Source organism: Salvelinus fontinalis, chromosome 4 (assembly GCF_029448725.1).
Source record: "Salvelinus fontinalis isolate EN_2023a chromosome 4, ASM2944872v1, whole genome shotgun sequence".
In the NCBI taxonomy this organism is placed as follows: Eukaryota; Metazoa; Chordata; class Actinopteri; order Salmoniformes; family Salmonidae; genus Salvelinus; species Salvelinus fontinalis.
This window is the reverse complement of record NC_074668.1, coordinates 44,625,971-44,645,156: the sequence shown is the minus strand read 5'-3', so window position 1 is coordinate 44,645,156 and position 19,186 is coordinate 44,625,971. Positions and strand designations below refer to the sequence as shown.

Below are 19,186 nucleotides of genomic sequence, written 5' to 3'. Positions count from 1 at the left end.
TAATCAATCTACACATAATACCACATAATGACAAAGCAAAAATGGGTTTTTAGAAAAGTTTGCAAATGTATTAAAAATAAAAAACTTAAATATGACATTTACATAAATATTCAGACCCTTTACTTTGGCAGCGATTACAGCCTCGACTTCTATGCAATGATGTGATGGTCCGACCGCATTCTGTCCCCTATAAACACTTTTTAAACTTTTGGTGCCACAGAGAATGACATGAGAAAGTAGTCAAGATGACTAGCTTGATTGAGCCTCCGCCATGTATACTGCTCAAAAAAATAAAGGGAACACTAAAATAACACATCCTAGATCTGAATGAATGAAATATTCTTATTAAATACTTTTTTCTTTACATAGTTGAATGTGCTGACAACAAAATCACACAAAAATTATCAATGGAAATCAAATTTATTAACCCATGGAGGTCTGGATTTGGAGTCACACTCAAAATTAAAGTGGAAAACCACACTACAGGCTGATCCAACTTTGATGTAATGTCCTTAAAACAAGTCAAAATGAGGCTCAGTAGCGTGTGTGGCCTCCACGTGCCTGTATGACCTCCCTACAACGCCTGGGCATGCTCCGGATGAGGTGGCGGATGGTCTCCTGAGGGATCTCCTCCCAGACCTGGACTAAAGCATCCGCCAACTCCTGGACAGTCTGTGGTGCAACGTGGCGTTGGTGGATGGAGCGAGACATGATGTCCCAGATGTGCTCAATTGGATTCAGGTCTGGGGAACGGGCGGGCCAGTCCATAGCATCAATGCCTTCCTCTTGCAGGAACTGCTGACACACTCCAGCCACATGAGGTCTAGCATTGTCTTGCATTAGGAGGAACCCAGGGCCAACCGCACCAGCATATGGTCTCACAAGGGGTCTGAGGATCTCATCTCTGTACCTAATGGCAGTCAGGCTACCTCTGGCGAGCACATGGAGGGCTGTGCGGCCCCCCAAAGAAATGCCACCCCACACCATGACTGACCCACCGCCAAACCGGTCATGCTGGAGGATGTTGCAGGCAGCAGAACGTTCTCCACGGCGTCTCCAGACTCTGTCACGTCTGTCACATGTGCTCAGTGTGAACCTGCTTTATCTGTGAAGAGCAGAGGGCGCCAGTGGTGAATTTTCCAATCTTGGTGTTCTCTGGCAAATGCCAAACGTCCTGCACGGTGTTGGGCTGTAAGCACAACCCCACCTGTGGACGTCGGGCCCTCATACCACCCTCATGGAGTCTGTTTCTGACTGTTTGAGCAGACACATGCACATTTGTGGCCTGCTGGAGGTCATTTTGCAGGGCTCTGGCAGTGCTCCTCCTTGCACAAAGGCGGAGGTAGCGGTCCTGCTGCTGGGTTGTTGCCCTCCTACGGCCTCCTCCACGTCTCCTGATGTACTGGCCTGTCTCCTGGTAGCGCCTCCAAGCTCTGGACACTACGCTGACAGACACAGCAAACCTTCTTGCCACAGCTCGCATTGATGTGGCATCCTGGATGAGCTGCACTACCTGAGCCACTTGTGTGGGTTGTAGACTCCGACTCATGCTACCACTAGAGTGAAAGCACCGCCAGCATTCAAAAGTGACCAAAACATCAGCCAGGAAGCATAGGAACTGAGAAGTGGTCTGTGGTCACCACCTGCAGAATCACTCCTTTATTGGGGGTGTCTTGCTAATTGCCTATAATTTCCACCTTTTGTCTATTCCATTTGCACAACAGCATGTGAAATGTATTGTCAATCAGTGTTGCTTCCTAAGTGGACAGTTTGATTTCACAGAAGTGTGATTGACTTGGTGTTACATTGTGTTGTTTAAGTTTTTTTTTTTTTTTTAGCAGTGTATATTTCACTAGGTCAGGATATTTAAGCCTCCATATATCCACTAGTTCCAATATATCCATGACATTCATGATTACCGTAAGGGCATAAGGATGATCGTTTTTTGTGTGATTTCCTTTACGGTCCATAGAGTTATTTAAAACCGTATTATAATATCCACCCATCATAATAGAGTCTTGTATTGCTTGTAGGGTTAATCATTTATTATATATATATTTTCAAAGAAGCGTGGATCATCATTATTTGGATGGTATTCAGTGCCTTTGGAAAGTATTCAGACCCCTTGACTTTTCCTTATTTTGTTACATTACAGTCTTATTCTAAAATAGATTCAATAAAAAAAATCCTCCGCAATCTACACACAATACCCAATAATGACAAAGCAAAAACAGGTTTTCAGAAATTTGGGCAATTTATTTATTTAAAAAAAATTTAAAACACCTTATTTACATAATTATTCGGATCCTTTGCTATGAGACTCGAAATTGAACTACCGTCCATCCGGTTTACATTGATCATTCTTGAGCTGTTTCTACAACTTGATTGGAGTCCACCTGTGGTAAATTCAATTGATTGGGCATAATTTGGAAAGGCACGCACCTGTCTATATAATGTCAGAGCAAAAACCAAGCCATGAGGTTGAAGGAATTGTCTGTAGAGCTCCGAGACAGGATTGTGTCGAGGCACAGATGTGGGGAAGGGTGCCAAAAAATATCTGCAGCATTGAAGGTCCCCAAGAACACATTGGCCTCCATCATTCTTAAATGGAAGAAGCCACCAAGACTCTTCCTAAAGCTGGCCGCCCAGCCAAACTGAGCAATCGGGGGAGAAGGGCCATGGTCAGGGAGGTGACTAAGAACCCAAATCGTCAGTCTGACAGAGCTCCAGAGTTCCTCTGTGGAGATGGGAGAACCTTCCAGAAGGACAACCATCTCTGCAGCACTCCACCAATCAAAAAATCTAATTAAATCAAACTTTATTTGTCACATACACCGAATACAACAAGTGTAGACCTTGCCGTGAACCGCTTACTTACAAGCCCTTAACCAACAGTGCAGTTCAAGAAGAGTTAAGAAAATACTTACCAAATAAATAAATAAATAATAAAAAGTAACACAATAAAATAACAATAACGAGGCTATATACAGGGGGTACCGGTACCGAGTCAATGTGCGGGGGTACAGGTCAGTCGAGGTAATTTGTACATGTAGGTAGGGTGAAGTGACTATGCATAGATAATAAACAGCGAGAAGCAGCAGTGTACAAAACAAATGGGGGGGTTAATGTAAATAGTCCGGTTACCATTCGATTAATTGTTCAGCAGTCTTATGGCTTGGGGTTAGAAGCTGTTAAGTAGCCTTCTGGTCCTAGACGGCACCGCTTGCCGTGCGGTAGCAGAGAAAACAGTCTATGATTAGGGTGGCTGGAGTTTTTGACAATTTTTAGGGCCTTTCTCTGACACTGCCTGGTATAGAGGTCCTGGATGGCAGGAAGCTTGGCCCCGGTGATGTACTGGGCTGTACGCACTACCCTCTGTAGTGCCTTGCGGTCGGAGGCTGAGCAGTTGCCATACCAGGCAATGATGCAACCCGTCAGGATGCTCTTGATGGTGTGGTGTAAAACCTTTTGAGGATCTGAGGACCCATGCCAAATCTTTTCAGTCTCCTGAGGGGGAATAGATTTTGTCTCGCTCTCTTCACGACTGTCTTGGTGTGCTTGGACCATGTTAGTTGGTTGGTGATGTGGATGCCAAGGACCTTGAAGCTCTCAACCTGCTCCATGACAGCCCGGTCGATGAGCCCAGTCGTGCTCGGTCCTCCTTTTCCTGTAGTCCACAATCAACTCCTTTGTCTTGATCATGTTGAGGGAGAGGTTGTTGTCCTTGCACCACACGGTCAGGTCTCTGACCTCTTCCCTATAGGCTGTCTCATCGTTGTCGATGATCAGGCCTACCACTGTTGTGTCATTGGCAAACTTAATGATGGTGTTGAAGTCATGCTTGGCCGTGCAGTCATGAGTGAACAGAGTCTACAGGAGGGGACTGAGCACGCACCCCTGAGGGGCCCGTGTTGAGGATCAGCGTGGCAGATGTGTTGTTACCTACCCTTTCCACCTGGGGGTGGCCCGTCAGGAAGTCCAAGATCCAGTTGCAGAGGGAGGTGTTTAGTCCCAGGGTCCTTAGCTTAGTGATGAGCTTTGAGGGCACTATGGTGTTGAACGCTGAGCTGTAGTCAATGAATAGCATTCTCACATAGGTGTTCCTTTTGTCCAGGTGTGAAAGGGCAGTGTGGAGTGCAATAGAGATTGCATCATCCGTGGATCTGTTGGGGCGGTATGCAAATTGGAGTGGGTCTAGGGTTTCTAGGATAATGGTGTTGATGACCAGCCTTTCAAAGCATTTCTGGCTACAGACGTGAGTGCTACGAGTCGGTAGTAATTTAGGCAGGTTACCTTGGTGTTCTTGGGCACAGGGACTATGGTGGTCTGCTTGAAAAATTTTGGTATTACAGACTCATACAGGGAGAGGTTGAAAATGTCAGTGAAGACACTTGTCAGTTGGTCCACGCATGCTTTAAGTACACATCCTGATAATCCATCTGGCCTTGCGGCTTTGTGAATGTTGACCTGTTTGAAGGTCTTGCTCACATCGGCTAACGAGAGCGTTATCAAATAGTCGTCCAGAACAGCTGGTGCTCTCGTGCATGCTTCAGTGTTGCTTGCCTCGAAGGGAGCATAAAAGGTATTTATTCTCTATTCTGGTAGGCTTGCGTCACTTGGCAGCTCGCAGCTGGGTTCCCCTTTGTAGTCTGCAATTGTTTTCAAACCCTGCCACATCTGACGAGCGTCAGAGCCGGTGTAGTAGGATTCAATCTTAATCCTGTATTGATGCTTTGCTTGTTTGATGGTTTGTCTGAGGGCATAACGGGATTTCTTATAAGCGTACGGATTAGTGTCCCGCTAATTGAAAGCGTCAGCTCTAGCCTTTAGCTCGAAGCGGATGTTGCCTGTAATCCATGGCTTCTGGTTGGGATATACATGTATGGTCACTGAGGGGATGACGTCTTCGATGCACTTATTGATAAAGCCGATGACAGAGGTGGTATACTCCTCAATGCCATTGGATGAATCCCGGAACATATTCCAGTCTGTGCTCGCAAAACAGTCCCGTAGCGTAGCATCCGCGTCATCTGACCACTTCCGTGTTGAGCGAGTCACTGGTACTTCCTGCTTTCGTTTTTGCTTGTAAGCAGGAATCATGAGAATAGAATTATGGTCAGATTTGCCAAATGGAGGGCAGGGGAGAGCTTTGTATGCATCTCTGTGTGGAGTTAAGGTGGTTTAGCGTTTTTTTCCCTCTCGTTGCACATGTGACATGCTGGTAGAAATTAAGTAAAACGGATTTAAGTTTGCCTGCATTAAAATCCCCAGCAACTAGGAGCGCCACTTCTGGATTTGGTGGTAAATAGATGGCTACGAATAATATAGATGAGAACTCTCTTGGTAGATAGTGTGGTCTACAGCTTATCGTAGGGTACTCTACGTCAAGCGAGCAATACCTCGAGACTTCTTTAATATTAGACATCGAGCACCAGCTGTTATTGACAAATAGACACACTCCCCCACCCCTGCCGATGCATGGAAAATCCTGCCAGCTCTTTATTATCCGTGTCGTCGTTCAGCCACAAATCGATGAAACACAAGATATTACAGTTTTTAATGTCCCGTTGGTAGGATTATCTTGATCTAGGTCATCGATTTTTTTTCCAATGATTGCACATCGATCAACAGAATGGATGGCAGTGGGAGTTTACTCGCTTGCCTACGAATTCTCAGAAGACAGCCTGCTCTTTTTCTCTGACTTTTCTTCACGCAAATGACGGGGATTTGGGCTTGTTCCCGGAAAAGCAGTATATCCTTCACGTCGTACTAGTCGGACTCGTTAAAGGAAAAAGGTATTTTTTGTAGTCTTTATGGTAGAGTGGCCACTCCTCAGTAACAGGCATATGACAGCCTGCTTGGAGTTGGCCAAAAGGCACCTAAAGACTCTCAGACCATGAGAAACAAGATTCTCTGGTCTGATGAAATCAAGATTGAACTCTTTGGCCTCAATGCCAAGCAGCACTTCCAGAGGAAACCTGGCATCATCCCTACAGTGAAGCATGACGGTGGCAGCATCATGCTGTGGGGATGTAATTTCAGCGGCAGGGTCTGGTCGAGGCAAAGATGAACAGAGCAAAGTACAGAGAGATCCTTGATGAAAACCTGCTCCAGAGCGCTCAGAATCTCAGACTGGGGCGAAGGTTCACCTTCCAACAGGACAGCAACCCCAAGCGCACAGCCAAGACGATGCAGGAGTGGCTTCGGGGCAAGTCTCTGAATGTCCTTGAGTGGCCCAGCCAGAGCCCGGACTTGAATCTGATCTAACATCTCAGGAGAGACCTGAAAATAGCTGTGCAGCGACGCTCCCCATCCAACCTGTCAGAGCTTGAGAGGATCTGCAGAGAAGAATGGGAGAAACTCCCCAAATACAGGTGTTCCAAGCTTGTAGCGTCATACCCAATAAGACTCGAAGCTGTAATTGCTGCCCAAGGTGCTTCAACAAAGTACTGAGTAAAGGGTTTGAATACTTATATAAAATGTGATATTTCAGTGTTTTATTTTTTATAAATGTCCAAAAAATTATAAAATCTTGTTTTGGTTTTGTCATTATGGGGCATTGTGTGTAGATTGACGAGGAAACTTTGTTTTTAATCAATTTTAAAATAAGGCTGTAACCTAATAAAAGGTGGAAAATGTCAAGGGGTCTGAATACTTTCCCAAGACACTGTAGGTTGAAGAGCCATATCTGGTTATGGTCAAATAACATATTTAAAATCATCCATCTACCTTGAGGATCTGTTTAGACAATTTGCACATTCGGATCAAAATTACTGATAATTCATATCATCACCCCTTTTGAATTTCTTTGCCCATGGGAGAAATATATTTATAACTGGCTAGGACAGTCTTTCAATAGTTTGTAGAGTGTCTACAGATGTACTACAACAAAAATATAAGCGCAGCGTGCAACAATTTCAAAGATTTTCCTGAGTTACAGTTCATATAAGAAAATCTCTCAATAGAAATAAATTAAATCTATGGATTTCAAATGACTGGGAATACAGATATGCATCACAGATACCGAAGTAGTGGCGTGGATCAGAAAACCAGTCAGTATCTGGTGTGACCACCATTTTCCTCATGCAGCACAACATCTCCTTCGCATAGAGTTCATCAGGCTGTTGATTGTGGCCTGTGGAATGTTGTCCCACTCCTCTTCAATGGCTGTGCAAAGTTACTGGATATTGGATGGAGGTGGTACATGCTGTCGTACACGTCGATCCAGAGCATCCCAAACCTGCTCAATGGGTGACAGGTCTGGTGAGTATGCAGGCCATGGAAGATCTGGGACATTTTCAGGTGTAGAGATCCTTGTGACATGGGGCTGTGCATTATCCTGCTGAAATATGAGGTGATGGCGGCGGATGAATGGCATGACAATGGGCCTCAGGATCTCGTCACGGTATTTCTGTGCATTCAAATTGCCATTGATAAAATGCAATTGTGTTCGTTGTCCGTAGCTTATGCCTGCCCATACCATAACCCCACCGCCACCATGGGGCACTCTGTTCATAACGTTGACATCAGTAAACCGCTCGCCCACACAATGCCATTCACGTGGTCTGCAGTTGTGAGGCCAGTTGGACGTACTGCCAAATTATCTAAAACAATGTTCGAGGTGGCTTATGGTAGAGAAATTAACATTAAATGATCTGGCAACAGCTCTGGTGGACATTCGTGCAGTTAGCATGACAATTGCGTGCTCCCTCAAAACTTCAGACATCTTTGTGTTGTGTGAAAAAACTGCACATTTAGAGTGATCTTTTATTGTTCCCAGCACAAGGTGCACCTATGTAACCATCATGTTGTTTAATCAGCTTCTTGATATGCCAGACCTGTCAGATGGATGGATTATCTTGGCAAAGGAGAAATGCTCACTAGCAGGGATGTAAACAAATTTGTGCACAAAGTTTGAGAGAAATACGTTTAATATTACGTTTTGTGCGTATGGAACATTTCTGGGATCTTTTATTTCAGCTCATGAAACCAACACTTTAGACATGTTGCGTTTATATTTTGGTTCAGTATACAAACTATCAAACCAAAGTGTTGGGAAATATTGAGGCTGTTCCACTAAGACCTAAAATGAAAAATGTCAGTAAGTAATTGGAATCTCAGAAGGTACAAAGCACAGAGGTGATGTAAAACAAATAGGGTTTATCTGTATACCTTGATGGAGCACTGCTGTGGGTGGATGCAGTGCGTTGGGAGATGTAGGGGTACTGCTTTGGATCCAGTTTGTCCTCAATGGCATCCTGTAGAGAGACATATTTGGGTCAGTGGACTAACCATACCCCGGCTCAACCCTAACCCTAACCCTAACTTTATGTCCATACCCTGACTCAACCCTACCAGCGAGAGACCATTTCTTCCATGCCAGTCTTAACCCACACTAAATTAATGTATGTTAGACCCTACTAGCAAAATGATCATCAAATTGATCAATAGCAGGCTGGACTTGCCTCCATGATGTCCTTGATGAGAGGGGTCCATCGGGAGAGCTGGTAGGTCTGCTCACTCACTCGCTCCTTCCGGTCAGTCTTTTTCACTTTGCGGGTCGGGTTCCCCTAGAAAGTTCGGTAGATGATTGACGCACTGAAACACTTTTCAGTTGGACCCATATAGCATATAAACACTGCAGATATCATATTTATGCCACTATCCCAAAAATAGATCCCCAATCCACATGTTAAAATGTTTCTACTAGTGTGTGAGAGAGTTGTGAGATAGTTCCACAATGGTTCATGGGTCATATTCAGTAGGGCACACTGTAGAAAAACGTAGCAAAACATTTTACAACAGAAAACGAAAACAAGAGTTGCTTGTTGGACAAGTTAGCTAGTAGTTCCTCCCTGTTTCAGTCCATTTTCTTCTGTTCAGTGCCTAATTAATACATGTCCTGGTGTTACAAAAGTATGGTACTATAGGATCTCACCTCTAAGATGATGGGCATGCCCAGATGGGCCATGTTGGCGATGATGTCACTGTCCTCAGGAGGGATGTTAGCATGCTGGAGGAGCTTACACAGGTTCTCCTCCGAAACACCTGACACACACACATGCACAAACACAGACATGGACACATGCACATGCCCAGAAAATCACACAAACGCATGAAAACATGCACAGACGTGCAGAAACATGCACACACCCACACAACAACATCTGAATTGTAATGCTAACAGAGAAGTGGAGTGATGTACATCGTAAAATACAGACATACAGAAAATAGATTTCTCTCCCACCGTTCTTCATGAAGATGTATAGCAGGATTATGCGGATCTTGTCGAAGACAGTGACATCTTTATCCAGCAGGACAGGTACGATGGCCCTCATGGGGTCCTTGATCTTCTCCCCCTCTGCATCTGTACCCATCGCTAGATCCTGGGGTAGGGCAAGACAGTTGGAGGGGCACAGGGTGGATTAGAGGATGAGAGATCTAACAGATATACAAAACATTAGGAACACCTGGTCTTTCCATGACATAGACTGACCAGGTGAATCCAGGTGAAAGCTATGATCCCTTATTGATGTCACTTTTTAAATCCACTTCCAATCAGCGTAGATGAAGGGAAGGAGACAGGTGAAAGAAGGATTTTTAAGCCTTGAGACAATTGAGTAATGGATTGTGTATGTATGCCATTCAGAGGGTGAATGGGAAAACAAAATATTTAAGTGCCTTTGAATGAGGTATGGTAGTAGGTGCCAGGCACACCGGTTTGAGTGTGTCAAGAAGTGCAACGCTGCTGGGTTTCACGCTCAACAGTTTCCCATGTGTATCAAGAATGGTCCACCCACCACCTGCACACTGACACTACAGTCAAATGGATATAAAGAACTCACTAAAGACTAAAGGAAATGGAAGTCATGACTCATGATATGTCGTGATGGAATTATTTAGTTTCTTGTTAAGTTCCCTCTTCTTGTCCCTATTAAGTATGCTGCATGACTACGTACTTCAACGGGATATGAATTATTGGCAGAGGTAGCCTAACGGTGACTATTACTGGTCACATGCGTCATGTCATTCAAACGGGACAATATAGGCTAACTGCATATACATTCTTTGTGTTGAGGAAAATATTATCTGACTAATCATAGACCCGATTTATTTGTAAAAAAAATTTAAATTACTATTTTGGAGTGGGGTTTGTAGGTGCGCTCGTCTCCGTGCCCGTCGGGGCGGCCTTCCGGGATGGGTCTCTCCCGTCCTTGGATGATCCCTTTGGTCGAGGGCAGGGGCCTCCGCCGACCGGTGGCTCGAGAGCACCTACCTGTAGCGGTTTGTATGGGTCTATTCTGTTCGGATTTTCACATTGATGTGGTGACTGGGTGCCTGTCCACTTTCAGCATAAAGATTCCAAAGACCCCTCTCTTTTCCTCCTCATGAATGATTCAATTTATTAGCCGTATGTTTTTTATGTTGGCGCTGAGAGCTCAGTTGGGGAAAATGACTCGAGCTGGTCAGAAGCCCATCATAATATGGCCCGAATAATCAAGATTGATAGATTAATGAGCCACTATAGCCTCGCCGATGGCTCTCAGACTGGGATTCAAATATTGAGAGGTGGTTCTGTTTGATTTTGCGGTCTATAATATGAAGCAGAATGCGATTTGCCCTGGTATTCGATTAAGAAGCCAGCTGTCATTAACGAATCCTTCTTCTTAATTAAGTCTATCCCCCTAATCTTACAGATACCCTAAGAAGTGTCCATATAAACATTTTATGAGTCTGTTGGTCAACTGGACCTTTGTCGCTTTCTTGTATAAAATGATTATGTTGTCGTACAGGCCTCAATACTTTGTTAAGGGTATTTTACACACTACAGCCACACATTTTGTGACAGTAAAATGAATAAAGGCATGTAGGGAACATAGATTTAAAAAAAACATGAGCTGGCGCACAACCAGAAAAATTTGTTTGTGTGGAGGTGCTGACTAACGGCGAATAAACTATAAGCCTACGTAGGACAAACGAAAAGACAATTAAAACAACGCATAGCTGAATACCGCAGCTCAATCAGGTGTAAGAACATTGACTATCCAGTAGCAGCTCACTTTGTTGAAGCTAACCATCCAATCTCCTCCCTCGAATAAACAGCCATTGAGCATGTTGCTCTAGCAAGGAGAGGAGGTAACGTCGAGATCCTACTACTACAAAGGGAGGCTTACTGGATATCCTGTCTAAAAACATTGACCCCTGATTGGTCTGAATGTTGACTTTGATCTCAGGCCCTTCTTATGAACAATTTTTTCTTTTATGAACAAGTCTTATAAACGTATATATTATTTCCACAGATTATTAGCGTACACCTACTATTTTCCCCCGTTGATGATGCTCATTATACATTAAGGTTGAACCAAAAGATTACATGTAACAAATATGAAATGAAATACGAAACAATTATGTGAAATTGAATTAAACAATAATGTATTTTGATGCTAATATGATGAATAATATTCAGTTATGTTTCTATATGATAACAATAGCGTAATATATTTAATATGCCATAAACTATTGTTTTTTTAACAGTTTCACTAATTCATTTTAATTAACTTAATCATTATGACACACCCCTCACTATTGTCATTGGTTGCACTAATTGCACTGTTTGTCTACATAACATGGTTCATGACATTACCCTGAAGAAGGCACAGTGCTGCCAAAATGTTGGTAAATGCCCATTTAATTACTGGGAGTTAATATATGGAGTGTGTGACTTTCTTTATTTTGATAGTCTATGTAAGGAACATAAAAAATAATAATGATAATGAAATGAATGTTATATTTTTTGATTAAAGTAATTAAAAATGAAGAGCAGAGAACTGAAATGGGATGTATAAGTCTTATTGTTTTTGCTATGTTTTGGTGTTTATTGGTTATGCTATGTTTTATGTTACCTTGTTTCATTTTGGAATTCAAATATATGTACAATCTCTTTACGATGTTGACCTGAAACAAGGAAAATTATATAATAATAATAATAATAGTTGAAAAAGATATATCTAAGAATGGTCCATCACCCAAAGGACATCCAGCCAACTTGACACAACTGTGGGAAGCATTGGAGTCCACATGGGCCAGCATCCCTGTGGAACGCTTTCGACACCTTGTAGAGACTATGCCCCAACGAATTGAGGCTGTTCTGAGGGCAAAGGGGGTGCAACTCAATATTAATGTTTTGCACACTCAGGGTATATCTAGTATAGTGTACCCATTTTAATAGCCTGAGTGCTAGTCTATTTGTGCTATGATGGCAAGAGTACAAACAGATCACAAACATTTCACCTAAATGTATTCCAATTCCCTGGGCTCCCTGGTTATTCTGTTACCTGCTCAACACGACACAGCTTGTCCACCGTGCCCTGATATCGGTTCATACAGTCTTCAGCCAGGTGGAGGTGGGTAGAGTACTGAAACACAGGGAGGGGTGGATTCATTAGTGTACACAGTAGCAAAATCACTTTGCAACGAAAAAAGAAAACACGCATTCCTTATTGGACAACGTCAAGGTAGTCCCTCCGCGTTTCAGTCAATTGTCTCCCATTTGGTGTCACACAGTCGTAGTCTTAATAGTCCACAGTGAAGGTCTTCTATGTGTTATATTTCATAGCTGCCTGGGGGACCAGTTGTCTGTCTGAGCATGTTGGGTGTATTATTTCTGTGCCGGGACATCCCATACAGTATCATATGGCTCATCATGCTTACCTTGCTTAGCTCTTTCTGATACTGCGGCATCTTCTTCAGCATCTGAGACAAGTCTTTCATTGTGGTCTGTAGCAAACCCAGAACAGCACATCACTGTTAGACACATACAGCAGTCAATACAGTACAGAGGGTTACGAAGGACACGTCTCAGTTCAATAATGCAGTAGGTAGGCAGGACTAATACAGACTGAGTTGCATGTACCTTCTCTCCTGTGTTCATCTTTTTGGTGGCTGAGAATTCTTTGAGGGAGCGGGTCACAGCCCTGTTTGAATGTGTGAGAGGGATAGATAAAAAAAGAGAGAACTAAAAGACCTATACAGGGCAGCAGGGTGTCCGTGCGTCTGTGTGTCCGTGCATGTATGTGTGTGAGAACCAAGGGCGCATCCTATTTTTTTAAAGACTTACGTGGTGACTTCGGCAATGTGCTTGTGTCTGAGACTCATCCACAGGTCATCATCCTCATCCAGCAACACCGCCTTCTCCTTGACCTCCCCCATCCCACTGGTGTCATACCTGACAGACAGAGAGAGAGCGACGGAGAGCAAGAGACGAAAGCGAGAGAAAGAGGAGAAAGAGGGAGAGGGAAACAGGGAACAGAGTCAAACACAGAGAGATGTACAACATAAATGCTCATAACAGCAAAGATTGATATGCTCAAATGTTGACTTAGAAACAAATAGGAAGCTACAGCACAAGATGACAATTCCTATCCAAACAAAACGAGAGATGGACCTATTGCTAGGCTGTGCCAGGGATAGAGATCCTATAATTCACATAGGGATATAGATCCTATAATTCACAAAGGGATAGAGATCCTATAATTCACATAGGGATAAAGATCCTATAATTCACATAGGGATAGAGATCCTATAATTCGCATAGGGATAGAGATCCTATAATTCGCATAGGGATAGAGATCCTATAATTCGCATAGGGATATAGATCCTATAATTCGCATAGGGATAAAGATCCTATAATTCGCATAGGGATAGAGATCCTATAATTCGCATAGGGATAGAGATCCTATAATTCGCATAGGGATAGAGATCCTATAATTCGCATAGGGATAGAGATCCTATAATTCGCATAGGGATATAGATCCTATAATTCGCATAGGGATAGAGATCCTATAATTCGCATAGGGATAGAGATCCTATAATTCGCATAGGGATATAGATCCTATAATTCGCATAGGGATAAAGATCCTATAATTCGCATAGGGATAGAGATCCTATAATTCGCATAGGGATAGAGATCCTATAATTTGCATAGGGATAGAGATCCTATAATTCGCATAGGGATAGAGATCCTATAATTCGCATAGGGATATAGATCCTATAATTCGCATAGGGATAGAGATCCTATAATTCGCATAGGGATAGAGATCCTATAATTCGCATAGGGATAGAGATCCTATAATTCGCATAGGGATAGAGATCCTATAATTCACATAGGGATAAAGATCCTATATGTTCTCTGTAATTCTGTGGTACGAGGCCCAGCGTGTTGTGTGCGATGAACCCATTGCTGTGCCAGGCTGTGCCAGCGTGTGAGTGTTTACTTGTAGACGTCGTTCTCGATGCCCAGCAGGTCATAGCCCATGGCTTGGAGGGTGAGTTCGTGGAGGATGGGAGAGACTGGGTCAAAGCCTCGGTCCAGAATCAAGAGTTGGGAGCGAGATTTGTCCGGACCCTAGGCAGGGCGGAGAGAAAGAGGGGGTCATATTAGCTGACAGGGACAGAGAGACAAAAGGCTGGACAAAGAGTTTTACATTATGATTTGACTGTACTATTGCAGTTTCATAACCTCCAAAACGTCATAACGATCTACAATAGATTCAACTAACTAAAACACACCATGCCGGCGAAAGGGTAAAAGCAGCGGGTGGCTGACCTATCGTACTTGTTTGATACCGTATTTATATTACAGTAGGTATACTGTAATATGAAATACAGAATTGTACTTGCCACCAAGCTGCCTGGAAGATACTGTCAAATTAACAGTAATCCCTTTACAGTGTGTGTTATATCAGTTCAATCAGTGTGGCTTGTTGGTTGGCTGCTCTCCTGCCTCACCTCTCCCATGGTGGGGTCGTCTGCCTTGTAGCCATCTAGCTTTTCCTGCAGGAGCTGAGCCAGAGTGGCACAGTCTTTGTACTCCCTGAGTCAAGACAACAGAGTAGACAACAAACAGGCTGTTCGCTTTCCATCAGACGTACAGAAGACTGACTCCTTCTAAGAATCCTCTCAGAGGAGAATGAATAGGCTACGTCCCAATCCACACGGATGCTATGTTTGGAGGTAGGTAGCTGCCTTTGGATTGAGACATAGCCTATTACATTGCACTCTGGTCTGTCTGGGACTCAAACGAAACCACCAGACACCACCACAGAAGCCAGTATACATGAAACAGCAGCAGTAATTGATGTTGCTGTAGCTCTCTCTCTCCTTCTTACCCTCTGTATCTGATGCCAGGGTATTCCTTCAGGGTGTTGCAGAGAGTGGCGATCTGCTCAGCACAGCGCTCCAACATGTTGTGCTTGATGTCAGCCTTGTAGGGGCTGTAGAAGTCCTGGAAGGCATCGGTCTTGTCCAGGGAAAACACCTGGATACACAGAGAAATAATCAAATCAATGACATGTGTTTTATGAGGCTGTTTTTACATCAGCAGTAATAACTTGCTTTACAGTCACCCGTCCTAAACACAAAAATGTTGGTCATTTTCGCAAAATTCCTAGGTTTTCCAGAAATCCTGGTTGGAATATTCCCAGAATCAGGATAGAATAAGCAAGAACAATCTGTGAATCCTCCAACCAGGAATTTATGAATTTGGGGGAAATTAACAAAAGTTTGTAACTCTATCCAGTGGGCATGCAGGGCCAGACCTGCAGGTGGCACTGTAGCAGTGTGTGAGACAGTGTGGGCGAGATAATATAATCCTATTTGACTGCATTGATGCCCAAATGACTGACAATACAGTACGGTGCTGTAGGATCAGACGGGACATCTTTCATTCATTCCTCCAGCCTTGAGAAAGGCAGTTAAGCCCCCAACAACAACTGCTCCCTGGGCTCCGATGATGTGGACTTTGATTAAGGCAGCCCCCCGCACCTCACTGATTCAGAGAGGTTGAGTTAAATGCGGACGACACATTTCAGTTGAATCCACTCAGTTGTGCAACTGACTATGAATCCCTTTTCCCCTTCCTCTTGCTTTCCCTTATGACTGATTCCCGAAATCAAATCAAGCTTTACTTATACAGCACATTTCAGACATGGAATGCAACACGATGGGCTTTACAGGAAAAAACAAACAAATCAAATATTTTAAAAGTAAAAGCTGAAATATTTACTACACAACAAACATAAGATAAAAACGAAATAATAACACAAACTGAACAACTAAAAAGCACCCTATGGAAAAGCAAAGCAAAAAGAAAGGTGTGTTAAAATCTATTTTAAATATGTCCACAGTTTCGGTTCTCTGGCAGGCTATTCCAGAGGCTGGGGGCATAATAACTAAAGGTTGCATCTCCATGCTTCTTGGTCCAAGGCTTTGGGATAGTTAAAATGCCAGCGCCAGAGGACCTGAGGGACTTACTGGGTACATAACTTAAAAGCATGTCTGACATGTATTGGGGTGCACAATCGTGGATTGATTTAAAAACCAATAGAAACATCTTAAAAATCATTCTAAAAAACTCACAGGCAGCCAGTGCAGAGACCTTAAAACCGGTGTAATGTGTGCTCTCTGGTCTTGGTCAGTACCCGTGCTGCAGCATTCTGTATGTTTTGCAGTTGACCAATGGCTTTCTTGGGTTGACCAGATAGGAGAGCATTACAGTAGTCAAGCTTGCTTGTAATTAAAGCATGGATGAGTCTCTCTGTATCAGCCTGAGATTGATTTGATTTGATTTGAAATGGCCACATCTTGGCAATGTTCCTCAGGTGGTAAAAAGCTATTTTGGTCACATATCCTGATGTGTGATTTGAAATTTAGTTCAGAATCTAAAATGACACCTAGGTTTTTTTTACCTGGTGTTTCATCTTTGTTTAAAATGTGAGGCCAGATTCTCTCTCTGTGCTTTGGTTCCAACAATAAGTACCTTGGTCTTGTCTTGATTTAGCCGGAAGAAGTTGTGAGCCATCCAAGTATTTAAATCACGAATACAGTGTAATAATTTATCTGTGGAACTAAAATCCTCTGGTGACACAGAAATGTAGACTTACGTATCGTCTGCATAGCATTGAAAATCAATGCCGGGCTTTCTGATAACACTGCCAAATGCCCCATGACATAAGTGACAGTTTATTTCCAAACTAAAACGTCCTATTTCTTCTCAGCCATGCCTCCCTTCATCCACTCTACTAAACCCATAATGTGTGCCAGTCAGACAGGCTCTCTCTTTCCCATGCACCACTGCAACCAGCACCTCCAAGCACTCGAGCCCCTCAGTTGGACCATCACATGACAACAATCCCTCTCGTGTGCAAACAACACACAACCCTCCTCCGGCTCCCATTGGCTCCCGGGCCAGCATTTTGATGCATCCACCAATGAGGTGAGGGATTAGAGACGGACTGGGAGGGAGGGAGGCTGGGCGACGTGGCATCTCCACACACCCCTCATCTCCTTCTCATCCCCACACCGTCCCCTGTAGGATTAATTCTAGAGGACAACAGAACAGCAGAGGATTGGAAGCACAGCAAAGCCATGGCCTGGCTAAAGCCACTCTGCTCTGGAACATTCCATCAGGAGAAAGAGGAGAGGAGACTACCCCAGCTCATTCAGCAATCCCTCCCCCACTCCTCCCCTACTCTTCCTATACTCCTCCCCCTCTCCCACTCTCCACTGGTGTTTCCTTCTCTGTGTCCCCTCCTGTTCATCCCCCCTAATCATAATCCTCCCCTTTCCTCCTCCTCTGCTCTCTCTACTCTCTATGTATCTCTCCCACTGTCTTTCTATCCCTCGCAAGAGACAGAGGGGCAGATATGCTCTTACCTGTGACTCATAGGGCAGAAAGGCGATGTGGATCTCAGTCAAGGTCTTCATGGCTTTGGACGCACGGGATTTCGTCAACAGATTGAACAATGTATCTGGGATTGCTGGGAGTTGGGGGGCGGGGGGGGGGGGGGGTGAAATGATTGAAAATTTAAATTTTATGAAATTAAAGGATGAAAATAATAGGGAAAGAGAATAGAAATCTATATACTCCTACAAAAAAAGGTGCTATCTAGAACCTAAAAGGGGTCTTCGTCTGTCCCCATAGGAGAACCCGTTGAAGAACCCTTGTTGGTTCCAGGTAGAACCCTTTTGGTTCCAAGTAGAATCGTTTTTGGTTCCAAGTAGAAGCCTTTCCACAGAGGGTTCTACATGAAACTCCAAATGGTTCTACCGGGAACCAAAAAAGGGTTTTACCTGGAACCAAAAAGGGTTCTCCTATGGGGACAGCTGAACAACCCTTTTGGAAGAGAGAGTGTAAGGTTGACATTGAGTGTTGGTATTGTGGCAAGAGGAGTTGTCTGCTAGTCTGTTCCCAGTACTCCGAGGAGAATCAGATATCAAGGCATCATCAGACTGCTCCAAACTCAAAGTCATGTACTGTATACAATACGTGATGGTACAAAGTCGTCCCATGTCTCTCCAATATTACTCACTGTCAGTGAAGAAGACGTGAGCTCCTCTGTATCTGGGCGACCGCGGGTCTCTGAAGTCATCTATAAGTGCCTCCACAGTCTGGGTAGGAGAAGGAACATCACATATCTTACCAAAGAAAGCTAAAGTTTTTTGCTCCTGGGTGTCTCAGATGGTAGAGCATGGCGCTTCCAACGCCAGGGCTGTGGGTTTGATTACACTGGAACCGCCCATATGTAAAAGTATGCATGCACTACAGTAAAGCACTTTGGATAAACACATTTACTAAGACTAAATGGTTCCAATACCTCATCATTGGGAGTTATTAGGTAGATGGCCTCCATACTGGGGAGAGGCTCTCGCTTCTTGCCAATGTCTTCAACAACTGGACAGGATAGGAGAGAAAAGCACAGTCATTCAGTTAGCCTATGAAGTGATGCTGAACATTGAGCGTGCATGTGCGTGTGCAATGTTGACGGAGTGGTACTCACTGGTGATGCCATCTGACATGATATCTGTCATCTTACAGCAGGATGACATCATCCTCATGCTCAGCTTGTCTACTACCAGAACCTGGGGGAGGACAGGGACGAGGTTTACAGGGGGTCAAGGGGTGTATCCTAAATGGCACCCTATTCCCTATATAGTGTGCAACTTTTGACTTGGGCTCATAGTGCTCTGGTCAAAGTAGTGCACTATATAGATAATAAGGTGTCATTTGGGCGCAGACAAGTACTATCATGTACTATCACATACACAGTCATTCATAACCAAGAATGTCATTGATATAAAATATTTGGCATGGGTACCCAGATCCTCAAAAAGTTCTACAGCTGCACCA

The 19,186-nt window shown here is 43.8% G+C and overlaps 1 protein-coding gene across 4 annotated transcripts in view; it reads right to left on the bottom strand.

The window, feature by feature from the left end:
* Nucleotides 1-19,186, bottom strand: part of LOC129853860 (syntaxin-binding protein 1-like) — a 93,002-nt gene that overhangs the window by 7,568 nt on the left and 66,248 nt on the right. For all 4 annotated transcript variants that reach the window (XM_055920312.1, XM_055920311.1, XM_055920309.1 and 1 more), the window contains 15 exons: nucleotides 18,837-18,918; nucleotides 18,654-18,730; nucleotides 18,369-18,447; nucleotides 17,713-17,816; nucleotides 15,168-15,316; nucleotides 14,788-14,872; nucleotides 14,274-14,404; nucleotides 13,118-13,225; nucleotides 12,914-12,974; nucleotides 12,712-12,777; nucleotides 12,336-12,416; nucleotides 9,248-9,386; nucleotides 8,939-9,048; nucleotides 8,466-8,570; nucleotides 8,173-8,258 (listed from right to left, as the gene is read on the bottom strand). In XM_055920312.1, coding sequence (XP_055776287.1) covers nucleotides 8,173-8,258; nucleotides 8,466-8,570; nucleotides 8,939-9,048; nucleotides 9,248-9,386; nucleotides 12,336-12,416; nucleotides 12,712-12,777; nucleotides 12,914-12,974; nucleotides 13,118-13,225; nucleotides 14,274-14,404; nucleotides 14,788-14,872; nucleotides 15,168-15,316; nucleotides 17,713-17,816; nucleotides 18,369-18,447; nucleotides 18,654-18,730; nucleotides 18,837-18,918 — 1,463 coding nt within the window. The remainder of the gene's footprint in view (nucleotides 1-8,172; nucleotides 8,259-8,465; nucleotides 8,571-8,938; nucleotides 9,049-9,247; nucleotides 9,387-12,335; nucleotides 12,417-12,711; nucleotides 12,778-12,913; nucleotides 12,975-13,117; nucleotides 13,226-14,273; nucleotides 14,405-14,787; nucleotides 14,873-15,167; nucleotides 15,317-17,712; nucleotides 17,817-18,368; nucleotides 18,448-18,653; nucleotides 18,731-18,836; nucleotides 18,919-19,186) is intronic.